At 39.8% G+C, this 13,862-nt stretch overlaps 1 protein-coding gene across 9 annotated transcripts in view; it reads right to left on the bottom strand.

The window, feature by feature from the left end:
- NRG1 (neuregulin 1) overlaps positions 1 to 13,862 on the bottom strand; it is a 1,000,105-nt gene that overhangs the window by 5,004 nt on the left and 981,239 nt on the right. For 7 of the 9 annotated variants that reach the window (XM_057696615.1, XM_057696613.1, XM_057696614.1 and 4 more), the window contains 2 exons: positions 4,121 to 4,223; positions 1,934 to 2,060 (listed from right to left, as the gene is read on the bottom strand). In XM_057696615.1, coding sequence (XP_057552598.1) covers positions 1,934 to 2,060; positions 4,121 to 4,223 — 230 coding nt within the window. Of the gene's footprint in view, positions 1 to 1,933; positions 2,061 to 4,120; positions 4,224 to 8,904; positions 8,929 to 13,862 lie in introns of all 9 variants that reach the window. The other 2 variants (XM_057696608.1, XM_057696612.1) reach the window with 1 other exon arrangement.

Raw genomic sequence — 13,862 nt, 5'->3', positions numbered from 1 at the left:
ATTTCTCAGTGCTCATGTTGCCCTAATGATGTTGAAATTTTTAACTTGTCAGTGGTAAGACTCACAGGGCTACTGAGAGATTTGAAGGACTTACAACAGTTGTCAAGTTTCCACATTTTGACAAACTTTATAACAGAGGGTCTTATATTTAGTGCAAGTAGATTCTACTTTATTTTTACCACCAAATCACAGGAGATATTACCACCTTTTATTAGTGAGAAAGGGACATTTTAAAATTGTCTTTTAAACACTGTCAGTATTTACAACAGAGTTAAATAACAGGAAAAGACATGGATAAAAATAATCTTAGATGAAATTGGGCAGTTTATAATCTGATGGATTATGGGCTCTAAAAGAACCTGATATATTCATGGAAACCATAATAATAATAATAATAATAATAATAATAATAATAATAATAATCAACTTGAATTATGCTTGAAAGTCTAGCTGGTTCTCTTAACCACGGAAAGGTTATTCCATGTGGATCTTTGCTTTAAGGAAAAGATGGCACTGTCATACGTAATGAGCTATTTTTAGTCTGTGAACCAAATGACTTTTGCTCCTTGGAAGGCAATGTAAGCTCAGTGAATCTAATGAAAAGAATATCTAACAATTATACAACACTCACTGGATGCCATTGGGCTAAGTGCTTTATATGGATTTTTTTTTTTTAATGCCCACAAGAACTTTTTGAAGTAGGTATTATGTGTATGATGAAGCAACAGGGTTTAGGAAAGTGAAAGCCCACAGTCACACAGCTGGAGCCATAATTGGAATTCGGGCAGATGTATTATCCCATGCAAAGCGACCGATTATAGGTGTGGGAAATGCATTTAGCAACTGTGCAGAACATCCTCATGAACGCACCAGTAGGGGGAGGAAAGCAGCAAAGGATGTTAATTTATCAGCATCTAACAGTCTCCTGTAGGTCTTTCCTACAAGACTTGCAGGTGGTTGAACTACCAGCAACCCTGAACTTGGGTCTTTGATATATTTGCTGCACACAAAATCCATCTTTGACCATCAGATAGAAAATGGTACTGCAATATAACCATCCAGGTTTGCCTATAAAAAGCCAAACATCAGAGGGGAATGAAGAAAACAAGAAGAATGATAGTGGAGTAGGAAGAGGAGTACTCCAGAAACCAGGAGAGCTGAGTCCAGCTCTGCCCTGGCCCTTATCTGTAAAAAAAAAAGAAGGGAGAGCTTTGGCAGATGCTATGTAAAGACTCTCAGAATCTAATATTCGATGACTTCATTATATTTAAAAAGTGAATGCTCGATAAATTTTAAAATATATATATTTGAATGATAAAGGATATATTTTTTCTGGAGGGTTTGTCATTATATAGAAAGAGTCAAGGAATAGGAAATATTAAATTCTTCTAGTTCGCTACTGAGAAGCGAGTTTGGTAATGGCCCTGACCTTTTCATGTCCTAATGTCTCCCTTTGTAAATCGGAATCAGTAACTCATCAGGCACCGACAAATGAGTCTAATAAAAAACAATGACTCTAGAGCCTTTAGTTCAGTTATCAGGGCTCATCAGTCATAGACAAACGCAGCCTTCATTGCTAAGGTATAAAAAAATAAAACATTTCCTTCTGATTCTTGTATCATGAATTGTATTATTTTTCTTTGTGCTTTCTTCTGTTCTTTCTTCCGGTTATGGCTTCCCTACAGAACAAACCCAACATTATTATCCCGATCCCTTCATGAACCCTTTATAAGAGGAAATGCACTGGTTTCACAGTCACCAAATCCACTTTAAAAAATGTTCCCCTTATTTTTTCTTGGCGAGAACTTGGGTTCCTGGAAGCCCTGGGGATTAATGGTAGCAGCTAAGAGCCTAAGAGCTTTAGAAAATAAACTTCAAGGTGCCTGAACAGAGGAGAGATGCTGAGCTTCTCCACTGGCCAGAGTCAACATACATTCGCCAGCTGCACGTTCTCGGGGGGTGGATTGGGATGGTGGGGCCCGTTGGCCATGTTCACCATGTTGTTTCGTTCGGACCGAAGACTCTGCCGAAGCCGGTCATGCAGCTTTTTCCGTTGTTTCCTGCAGGTGAGAAAAGGAGCATTTATTTATTTTTTTCTATTATTTACATTTTTCGGTACAGTCAATTTCTGCTTCTACCAGCACAAAATTCAAGGCAGTGGATTGGTGGGGAGGGAGGGCGTGCCACTCCATCTCAGGAGTGGAATCACCTATTTTTTTTTTCTCGTTTTAACTTTCAATTTCATATTGGAGTAGAGTTGATTTAAAATGTTGTGACAGGTTCAGGTGTACAGCAAGGTGAGTCAGTTACACATACACATGTATCTATTCTTTTTCAAATTCATTCCCGTTGAGGTTGTTACGTAATATTGAGCAGAGTTCCCTGTACCATACAGTAGGTCCCTGTTGGTTATCCTTTTTTTTTTTTTTTTAGCTTTTTATTGGAATATAAAGCCTTACACCGTTGTGCCAGTTTCTGCTGTACAACAAAGTGAATCAGCTGTATTTATACATATATCCCTATATCCCCTTCCTCCCACGACTCCCTCCCACCCTCCCTATCCCAGCCCTCAAAGTCATTACCCATCATCGAGTTGATCACCCTGTGCTATGCAGCAGCTTCCCACTAGCTATCTATTTTACATTTGGTAGTGCATATATGTCAATGCTACTATCTCACTTCATCCCAGCTTCCCCTTTGCCCCCTACCCCTTGTCCTCAAGTCGGGGAATCACCTATTTTTGGCAAATTAGATTTAAGAAGTGCATGGAATTCTTACAGAAATTGAACTGGACTGCTGAGAGATAAGGAAAAAAAAAAAAAAAAAAGAGGAGAGGACGAGGTAGGTCGAATAGATACTTGACTAAAATCCCTGGATTTCCTAATCAATCCCTCTTTGCCTAAATCTTACAGTCATTTGTCTAAGGTAACAATTCATGCTATGCAATTGCTAAGGTTGATTTCATCTATAGTTTTGCTTCTCTGTGTGTCTTTCAAGAAAATGCAGTCAGTTTTGAATCTGTGTGTCATTTACAGTGTGTATACCTGAGCGAAAATGTGTACATATTTTGCCAGTAGATTTGGCACAATTATAACATGATCCTACTCTAGTCCTTTTTTTGTATGACTAGGTAATGAATATTCAAAGATTGAGATTAAATCTAATTAAGACGCAGAAGGTAGACTCCGTGAAGGCTTATTTATCTCTATCACTTGCCCAATCCTGGCAACATGCTAAATCCTGGGACGTTAAGAACACGCCATCCATGCTCTTGTTTTTATGGCATAAAAGCGTATTGTCTTTGTTCCTCAACTCAGATCATAATAATAGTCCCATGACTAGTTTTGGCATGAGACTTTCTGTGGTGAAGCAACAAAATAAAACAAAGCTGTGAACAGCATTATTTCGGACTTGAGTAGAAGTTCCACGTCCAAGAGAAAAGTGAAAGGAATTCATGTTATACGGTAATAATTGTATTTTTTAACATGAACCCAGCTTAAAGGACCAACAAAGCGAACACCAATCTGTTTTCATGTTTTCTCTTTTATTCTTTCAAAGCAAGTTATGCTTGATTCTCCTCCTGTGAGATTCCTTTTGTACATCTCACACTTCGGGAGCATTTGACCAGTAACCTAATTAGATGGAATTGAAAATTAATCACGATCACGTTTAAAAAAAAACCCTGCATTTCAACCATCACCAAAATGCTTCCTTTATCCTATAAGTCTGAGTGCAATTGGACGTGTCCTCAGCAGTGACACGACAAGCTCACCTGTGGCACCTACCACGCTCCTCTCAGGATGCGCCCACATCCACAGACACCTGCGTGTGTCCCTACGCAACCCTGTCCCCCCCACCCTTTCTTTGGTCATGGGGCTGTGGTCAATTATCAGAAGCCGTCTGAACACTTGGACACAAATAGGCAAAGCTTTCTAATGTATGCGATTCGGAAAGATCCTCGAAATGGATGATTCAGGAGAGAAAGTAAGGAGACAATCCCTCTGCAGCGCCCCAGCCCTGTTTTTTGCAAGGGTAGGCTGTGGCGCCCGGGCTCTGCCCAGCCCTGGCTGGCCGGGCTGCGCGCGCGCGCTAAGGAGAGGGGAGGTGAGAGGACGTTTACTTGGTTTTGCAGTAGGCCACCACACACATGATGCCGACCACCAGCAGCGCGATGCAGATGCCGGTGATGGTGAGCACTCGCTTCTGATAGAGCTCCTCCGCTTCTGGAAAAGGATGAGACAGGACGTCACCACGGGTCCCTGACCCTTGCCAGGACTTACAACTGAACAGTCGGCATGCAGCATTGTTCATGTTCACCAGAAAACACACAGGGGACAATTCACTCCTTTTGCAGATGTGCTTAAGGTGCCGTATACGCCGCACTGCATTTTAAGCACAACATGGCAAAGCCCGTTTGGGGGGGGGGCGGCATTTATAATTTTAAAAAATGGTATTATTCAACTACGTTAATGATAAGCTATGGATATAGATGTACTAAACTGGCAAATCATACACATTAATTATAAAATAATGATTTGGTTAAAACAGTAGATTTTATTTTTTAAAAAAACCTCTTGCAAAGACAACAGGAATCAACGCCAATAAAGGAGCTGGCACTTGGCACCCGTGGGACCCTCCCCCAGCTCCTGCTTCCCTTCTTCCCATCCTCCTAGCCCCCTCCCCTCCCCCACCCTGAGCCTCATTGGATTTCCCAGCTATTTCGTATTCCCGTGGTCTTTACGAAGAGCCACTTCTAACTTTAAAAAAAGGAAACTCAAAGACATTTGCAAACATGAGCTTGACTTGTAGTTAGCAACAAAACTGAGGCAGGATCCTTATGATTTAACAGTAAAATGGGAACATAAGCAACGTGACATGGAGTAGCAGGGCACTGTATCAGAGAAACCCCAATATGATGGGTGGGATCATCCTGGCCCATGATGAAGATGTGTCCTTTGAGGAACAATTATCATTACTTCACCAGTTGTACTTAGAGACCTAATCTGTGGCACTGCAAAACCAGTGGCACAAATGATACACGATTCGGAATAGATCGTACATTCCTGCATTGACCAACTTGATAAATTAGCTAATGTCAGTTGCACTAAGGAGGTGAGATGCTTAGAACTGTCAGATGAAGGTACTGCTGTAAACCCAATGCAACCAGTTTCTGATTCATGGAAGGCTTTCTATGTGCAAATCGGCTTTTGGGGGGGATAACTGGCTTATACTGTAGTAGGTCAGGTTCTTAACAAGATTGGCTGATTTAATGGCGAAACCGATCCTCTTAGGAACTAAGCTTCCAACCAGTCCAATCACATTTATTACTGGGAGATAGTCACACGTTCAACGAGAAAGAGAACTCGACGGATGCATAAGAAGCCGTGTAAGCTGTATTTGCTGTTCTGATTAACAAGCTGGTCAAGAACTGGGGAATATTTTACCAATGAAGGTCTCTTATCTGGACATCAACATGGGGCCTCATGGAACATTTTCATTTTACCATCTCTGTCTCAGCCGCCACACTTTTTTTCTCTACTGAGAGAGGGCAAGTCGCTGGAAGTCTTGAAATGAAAAAGTGCAATGTAATTTCTATGATACAGTAGACTTTATCATTAAACAAAACATTTCCTACAAGCCAAGCCCATGGTAATCAAATTCCAGTTAACAGGTCAGGAACATTGTCAAATCAAATTAATAAGAGCACTGATTATTAACAGGAGGAGGAGAAAGAAGTCAGCGGGTAAAAAAGACCAGAATGCCGCAGAGATTACATGAAAACAAACCAAAAGGGTTGGAAGGGGAAAAGAAAACAAACCGAGAGGACAGAGGGACTGACAGAATGACGGAGAGAGGGAGGAAGCCAGGTAGTAGGGAAAACGAGGTTAAAAAGTGAAGGAGCCATCTGAAGTCCCTGGCACAGCATGGCTGATACTAAGGGAGGAAAAATAAATACACAGAAGAAAACCAGAGGGAGGAAGTGCCGGGGTGGGAAGGAGGGTGGATGCAGATTCGGAAGGGTTATCCCATACAGCATAACTCCTAACCTAGGCTGGCGGTCACGTGGAAGCCACAATTAGAAAGCAAAGCAGCTGGTGCATTGCAGGGGCGACAACGGACCAGGAGACGTAGAGTGGTGTCACATATTTTTGTGCTGCAGAAGTCAGATGAGGACGTGGCAAGTGAATGCTTGTATGTTAATTGCCAGTGTCTGCTGCCTCCCCTCCCCCATAGCCACAGGACAGGGAATTCAATTTCATAAGGTGTTAATCTGTGAGCTGATGCCACTGGAGCCTCCGCCTGGACTGGATCAGTTTTCAGCACTAAGTTTAAGCAGCAAAGGTATCGCCCCACTGGTCCTTCTCCCGGGATGCAGGACACAGAGCAGGGATCCTTTGATTGTGATGAATTGCTTAAGAACTAGGAGTGTAAATGTATCATTGCCTAGAAAATGAAGACGCTACTGTACCTCTTTCACTTGCTCTATTTTTTCTTCTTTTCAAATGGCAAGCACTTGGTAGTACTGCCATCTTCCCATTCTATCTTTAGAAAAACCTGGGAAATTGCTCCTGCAAACTGCAAAAAGAGGACTTATCCATGGGCTAAAGGGGGAAGGGCATCATGCCTCCCAGGCACTCTTTTGACAAATTTTTTGGTGGTTGTTAATTGTCAAAGAATAGACTGACTTGGGTTTGTGAACAAATGGTATACGATGACTTGCCGATTCTTCCTAGGTTATGTCGGAAGACACAGATTTTCCAGGAAAATCAATCATGGAAATGGAAAGGCAGGCCAGTAAAGGCCAAAGGGCAAAACAAAAGTGCTAAAATGAGCCAATTAAAACCAAGGCCCCTAGAACACAGATGTGGATTAAGATTCTGTATTATTCACATCAGCATGGATTGAATGCATTAAATGTTTTTCATCTAAGTTTCTGATTTTCCAGTGGTTTACTAGATCAGGTGACCCTCACAAAATGAATGTGTTCAAAGAGAAATATTCAATAAACAATAACATAAACAATGGGTTTTTAAAAAACCATTGCCCCCTCCTTATGTTTTTTCCTATGTGACAGGGTCAATAGGACAAGAGCAAATTAGAGGCAGTGTTGAAAAAAAGAACCCATCAGTCCCGTTGGTGGATATGCCTTAATGAGCTGAAACACTTCTGAGTCTTTATGCTGTGGCTGGATGCATTCAATGAACCAGATCAAGCACATTTTTCAGGCTGATCTGGCCAGGCCAAGAGACAGAAGCCTTGGCTGTCTCAATTTTTATCAGCCTTTAAGGTCTGATTTTCCTTTAAGGATGGAATGTTCTGGCTGGCTGGGGACTTTGGAACCTCTGGAAGGTGTGCCCTTAAGAGGTATGTGAGTACCAGGTCAGTGCCTTTGCTAACCCTTCAGATCTTACTGAGGGAGGTTATACATCTGAAATATCCATCACCTGACTTCATTGTTTGGGAAGAGAAATATTAAATTTAATAATTATATCCTAAAGTGATAAAGCAGGAAAGATGCTATTAGGGAGAAGAGGGAAGGTGATGGTGGTATTTTTTTTCTCCATTCAGGTAAGGCCAATAAGCCTTTTTAGAAGTGGGATAATTTTTATCCCGAGGAAAGTAACCTGAATAGATAAATCCCCTCGTGTAGACCACCCACCACCTGCGGGATGTTCGTGGGACCTCTTGGGTTCCTTACTTCTTGGGTGATGTCCTCTGATGTGCAGAGGACCACTCGCATGAATGTGGGGCTTTTCCCATCAAACGAATAGTTTTCTCTTGGAATTTTTTTGGGGGCAATGGGCAGTTAATTGAATTTCTATCCCTGGTACTGATAGAGCTTGCAACAGCCTTACTTTCCACAAATTATGTAAAGTACATTAGGTGTAGACTGTGATGTTATCACTGAAAAGAAAGCAACAGCTAGAAGATGCTCTCATCGCATGATGTCACTGACACCAGCTGGATGGGGACCAGATAGTCCTTTAATTAGGACATTGCTTTATTGACCCACAGTCACATTCCAGGGCTGTAGGCAGCATTCAAGATGCCTGGGGGCCTGCACCGTGGAGCCTCTGGAAGAAGAGAATGGCTTCTCTTTCCTTCCGAGACTGGCCTTTTCTCCCAGCTATTTAGGGTGAAGTCTTTCCAAAGGAGTATGCCCTCAGTTCAAATCCTCATAGGAGATATTTTACATTTACAGTGTGCAAATTTCTGTTTGGTTACTTGTTGGGATATAGTGGCTCAAGTTTAATTCTATTAGTGCTAGAATTTCCAACTAAAATAGCACAAGGCTCTTTCGTTCTGTTTTCTGTCTCCTTGCTCATGAGATAATGAAGTTGACTGGAGCAGTGCTTGAATATCTCCAGGAAACCAGAGTAATCCAAGTCTATGCATATAATATTATGTTGCAGTGTAAGAGTTTTCTGTGCTGCTATATTAATAGATGATTTTTACATTGTACGTCAAACTTCCGGTTCGCCTAAAATGGGGCATGTTCTTAAACTGATGTATGTAAAGCTTCTTTCGTTCTCAGGGCCCTGCTTTGGTTCCTCCTACAGCCCTATGAACCACTCCAACGTACTCCAGCTCTGAAACAACAGCATGGCCAGATCCAATCAGTGGGTCAAAGAACATGGGATATATGTGAATTTGCAGCAGGTAAGGTGATTTTAAACTCTCATCGAAAGTTGGGAATCTGAACGCTGCTGCCCTCAGTACCATGTTGGTAAACTAACCATAGATTAAAAGCAAAGAAATCATTGTTATAGCTGTATGATCCCTTCTAAAGAGAAAGGAGATTAGTTAGGAACTGAAAGGGAAGAGTAGACAGGGAGAAAAAAAAGGTTTCGGCTCATAGGCTCTAAATTCTGCAGGCTTAAAGGAATGATGATTGGTCCGTACCCATAAATTCAATCCCAAGATGCTCTGCCAGTGCAGAAAGTTGACAAAAAAAAGAAAGAAAGGGACAAAGTTTCAGAAAAGAGCAATACACTGCACTCCAAAACACATTACACACGACTACTACGGCTCTGTGCGTGCACATCGAACAGACAAACGGTGGATGGTTAAGGAAGCAGTGCTCAGGTACGCCCCCACGAGTCCACAGAGGGAAATTCTCTTTTAAGAGGTGTGCAAATACCAGCACACTGTGTCTTTATTAACCCTTAAAAGACCTTACTGAGGGAGAAGTATGGCTGAACTTTCCTCTATGCTCTCTCATTATCTGGGAATAGAAATACTGTATGTATCATTAGGGATGGCATTTGGCATTATTTCATTCTTCTCTATTCAGAAGGCAGAAGTGAAGTTACAGGGAGGTAAAAAACATTTTACCCAAAGACACGCAGTGGCAGAGCCAGGAGGTGAAGCCAAGAGGATAGTAATTGGGTTGGAAAATTTTGTCATGTTGGATTTTTATTTTTCCTTTGTTTGTGCTATGCTCTAATATTTCTTATTGCTTTAGTTACTTTTAAAAAAAATGGTTTTTTTGCAAATCTTCTACTCTCTCCACCATTTACATGACATGTAACAAACACTTCTGCTCAAAACGCCAGGTGGCACATTGGGGCACGGGAGCTGGCTTCCAGTTTTCCATATAATTCCTGTGTGGCATAGGACAGCTCTGAAAGCCTGTTTCAAATGGTTAAAAAAAAAAAAAAAAGGCAGGGGGAGGATGCAATTCCTGGGTTCTTTAGTTAATTTTAATTTACTACTTCCTCAAATCACAAAGAGCCAATTAGACGATGACTCCACAGTGCTGAGCTCCAACGCCCAGATGACAGCTGATGGGCACAGGCAGCCGGGGAACCTGCAGAGCTGGGAAAGGGACTCAAAGTCGTGTGCTCACAGCCCACAGTCCTGGCAGACTTGACTGAGGAGACACTGGGATTGCAGGAATGGTAGAACCTGCACAGGCTCAAGTGATGAAATGGGAAAAATGAGGCCAAAACAAAGCAAAGAAAGCAAAAAAAAACCCCAAAACCAAAAAAACAAAAACAAAAACAAAAACAAAAACAAACCTCTGGAAGTGACACTTTCCATTCTTGAAACAAAAAATTGTTAATCACATTTCATCAGCTGGGGCCCTTCAGGACTTCCTTATTTGTGTGTGGGTGGAGAGGCAGGTGGAAAGGAGGGGCAGGTGAAAACAGAGGGGTTCCATTTCCAGACTCCCAAACAGAGGGGTCTATATTTCTCCCCTTGGTCACTGATTAGAGAGATACCAGGACAGTCATCAAATGTGACAAGGCATCTCTTAAGTCTCAAAACGTGTGGTGGGGTATTTCTCTTACAAAAGCATCAGTTTGGACATAAGCAAAGCTCTTCATGTAGATGAGGGAAAGGAGGAGGTAAGTGTGTTTGGAGTCATCCTGGTTTCAGGTCCTTTCTCTGCCATCTACCTGCTCAGTGACTTTGGACAAGTTAATTTCTTGCTGACAAAATGCTTATGATATTGACACATGCCTCACAAGGTGACCCTGTGGAATAAAGGAGACATGAAGTATGTCGCCCAACAGCAGAGGGGTTTAACAGCCTGGGGAACAGAGGTATTTGGAGGTTTACTCTGGGCCACTTATTGCATGCATGTAGGTTTACTTTTGATTAATTTCACGGCCCCCAAAACTCTGACAGTTCCTGGGATATATCATGAATTTAGATTTTATAAAAACTTGCCATCTCTTAATGAAATGAAGTTTCCCAGATTATATATATATATATGTATATATACATATACATATATATATATAAAATAGTGCATCTAGTAACAATGATAAAGAGGCACTTTATATAATAGAGAGTTCCCTTTGCCTTGAGTCCAGGGTACTCCAGCAAAATCACCTACATTTTTCATAAATTTAAAGCCAGAGGATGTAGGGTAACTTTGGCTGCACAATGTTCACAGCAAAATTAACAATTTTTTCCAATCCAAACAAATTTCTCTTGCCTCTGTGCAACACTCAATTTGACAAATGGACATTTTTTTCCCCATTTGTTTCCTCCATACAAACTTCGGAACATCAAGGTACCAAAATTCATTTTCCAAGGAAGTGATAATAAATTTCCCTACCCATTTCCATGAGAAAGTGACTCATTTTTTTCTCCCTAGAACCCCCTCTGTCTCCTGCCTTTTCCTCCTACGTCAGTAATAATTTAAGGGTTAAAATCAAGAGATAACTACAGAAGCTCTTTTCCAGAGAACAGAATCATGATTCCATGCCTACGTGAACACTGCTAATTATCTATTAGTTGCGTAGAAAGCTTGGTTAAGTCTTCAATAAAATCAGTAGCATGCCCATGCATACATATTACTGCATTTACAGTTTTATAGGTAAGTCTGTGAGCCTAAGTCTAATTTCATTTCATGGGAAGTCATTCATATCAGGCAGCTCCCATTTCAAATAATTCAAAGGGAAATTGGTACTTAAAACTGGAATCTCTTCTGGCCATAAGCCCTAACAAGAAAACAAGCAGAGGAAGCATGCATTGGTCACACTAGTCCTGTAGCAATATTACCCTAATTTATTTTTACTATTGGTGGCTACATCTCTTTCATTGAGAGTCAAGAAAAGTCGAATACATAAACACTTTTCATTTTCTGAAGAGGTTATTACTTTCTATCTGTTCTATTTAATCTAATGTTGGCTTAGGCTTCTTACATATTGTATGTTTCCTATTGAACTTCTGCCTAGCCACTCCATTTTTCAAATTAAATTAATAATTCAAAAACACGAAGGTTACTGTAAACAATTCAGTTTCCTTTTCTACATGTGATTTCCTGCTGTGCAGTAAGCAATATAAAAGATTAAATGAGTCTTCAGAAACTATTAAATATTGACTCGCTAATCCTTTGCTTTTTAGGATTTTATAATTGTTTGAAGAGTGCTGATTAACCTGTAGGTTAATTTAAATTTTCAATTGCATTAGAGAACGAAGAACGAAGAAACAACTTTTTAAAAAAATTGAAATTGTCCATACATGCAATTATATTTTCTGTTAAAATCTGAAGACACTCAGAATTTTATTCCTTAACATCTTGGGTCTCCTGATGCAAATAATCTCAAAGGGGTATGTGTCCTCTTGACCTTCTGCCCCTCTGAGGTTTCTACAGTGGTCCTGTCAACGTCCTAAGTGGGACCAATTTAAGCGTCTGACTTCTAATTTTCGACTTACCTTTACAAATGTAGATGCTTTTGTTTTTCTCATACCAATCCATATAGCCACTGAGCCCTTCGAAATGTAATAGGAAACTCTCCTTGCTTCCAAGTTTCCATATGCCTGAGCAAGTATCGATACATTCATGGAAACACACACAATGAAATCTCACTAACGCTCAGCTGGAGTTAATAATAATTTTGTCATAGGTTGAGTGTGTCTATTCTACTTTCAGCAAGATACACATGTTTGATAAAGAAATTAATAACTTCAGCGAGTTTTTAAAACATTTAGAAAAGTCAACACAATTTAGGCACTAGTAACCTATGATTCAAAAATACTTTTAAGGCTATCTAAGTTTACTCATTCTGAGAATATGCCTACAAGTTCTAAAACTGTACCCTTTTAAAATCATCTATAATTTAGGCTGTTCTATAATTACTTCCTATTAAGGGTTAGTTTATATATGATCTATTTGCTCCATACTGCCTGTAACTCCTGAAGCTGTGAGTGCTTTTTTTCTACGTCTATAAATTGATTATATTGTCTGTATATATACACACACACCGACACACACACACTATGTCACACACACACACACACACACACACACACAATGATGAACAATCCTTTCAAGTAGGAATTCTGTGTCAAGAAGGGTGAAATCTGAAGCTGACTAACCTTGACAATATTTTCCTAGAAAGTATTATAAAACTTTATTTCAAGGAAAATGGCTACCTTCAAGAAAGCTCTATAAAATATATATGTATTCCTTTCTTTTATATTTTAAATCAGTTTTTATAAATCAATAAATGTCCCATAGGACACCCTGACCAGACAAATTGTATTCAATCCTAATAATATAAGTTATGTATTAATAAGCATTTTAAAAATTGTACATTCTTTTAGAATGTGATTCTTCAACTGAAAATATGGTTTGGTAAGTTGAACAATGTTTCTCTTTGAAGCTGGGGAATGTCTTTTCTTTTAAAATGTACCTTATGCATTTCAAACTTTATGAACACAAACAATTTTTAAACATCACCACAGTGGCAACACTTTTTAGTTTTTTGTGTAGCCTTCATCGTTACTTGAATATAAAGTTCTTAGAGCAGCAAACATTTATTTTCCTGCCTTCTATGTGAAGGTTCGCAGAAATAAAAATTGAGAATTTAAGACATGGAAGTTAGAAAATTAACTCTGGGCAAGACAATTTTGGAATTGGGAAGCTCTCGCTTTTCCAGATATGAGGCATCGCTGATGCACAGTTGCTACAGATTTTGTTTATAAATGTGCTTCCTATCGATCTTTGTTAAATCAGGTTAAATATGAATTGCTGCTTTCCTGGACATCTTCCAAAAGTGCCACTGAAAGCTTACTAAAGAATTTATTCAAGGAATCACACTCAGATTAAATACACAGTAGCTATTTTAAAATTATATCTTATGAAAGAGAAAATGGTCTAAAAGAGAAGTTCAGAACATTTTCTCCAGTTACTACTGTCAGATCTCACTGCATTATTATTTGGGGGGAATATCTTCATTTTTTAATGCTTTTCTCTATCCGGTACTTCAACATTGCTTTCAGTGCACAATGATATTCCCAAAATTTAAGTATAATGCACACGTTCAGAATTTTTATTACATTCTAAAATATAATTGTATTGAATTTACACAGTCACATGGATTTGCTGAAGCTGTGTCATT

Source organism: Hippopotamus amphibius, chromosome 10 (assembly GCF_030028045.1).
Source record: "Hippopotamus amphibius kiboko isolate mHipAmp2 chromosome 10, mHipAmp2.hap2, whole genome shotgun sequence".
NCBI lineage: Eukaryota > Metazoa > Chordata > Mammalia > Artiodactyla > Hippopotamidae > Hippopotamus > Hippopotamus amphibius.
Note: the sequence above shows the minus strand (reverse complement) of the source record. Positions and strands in the feature narration are given on the sequence as shown.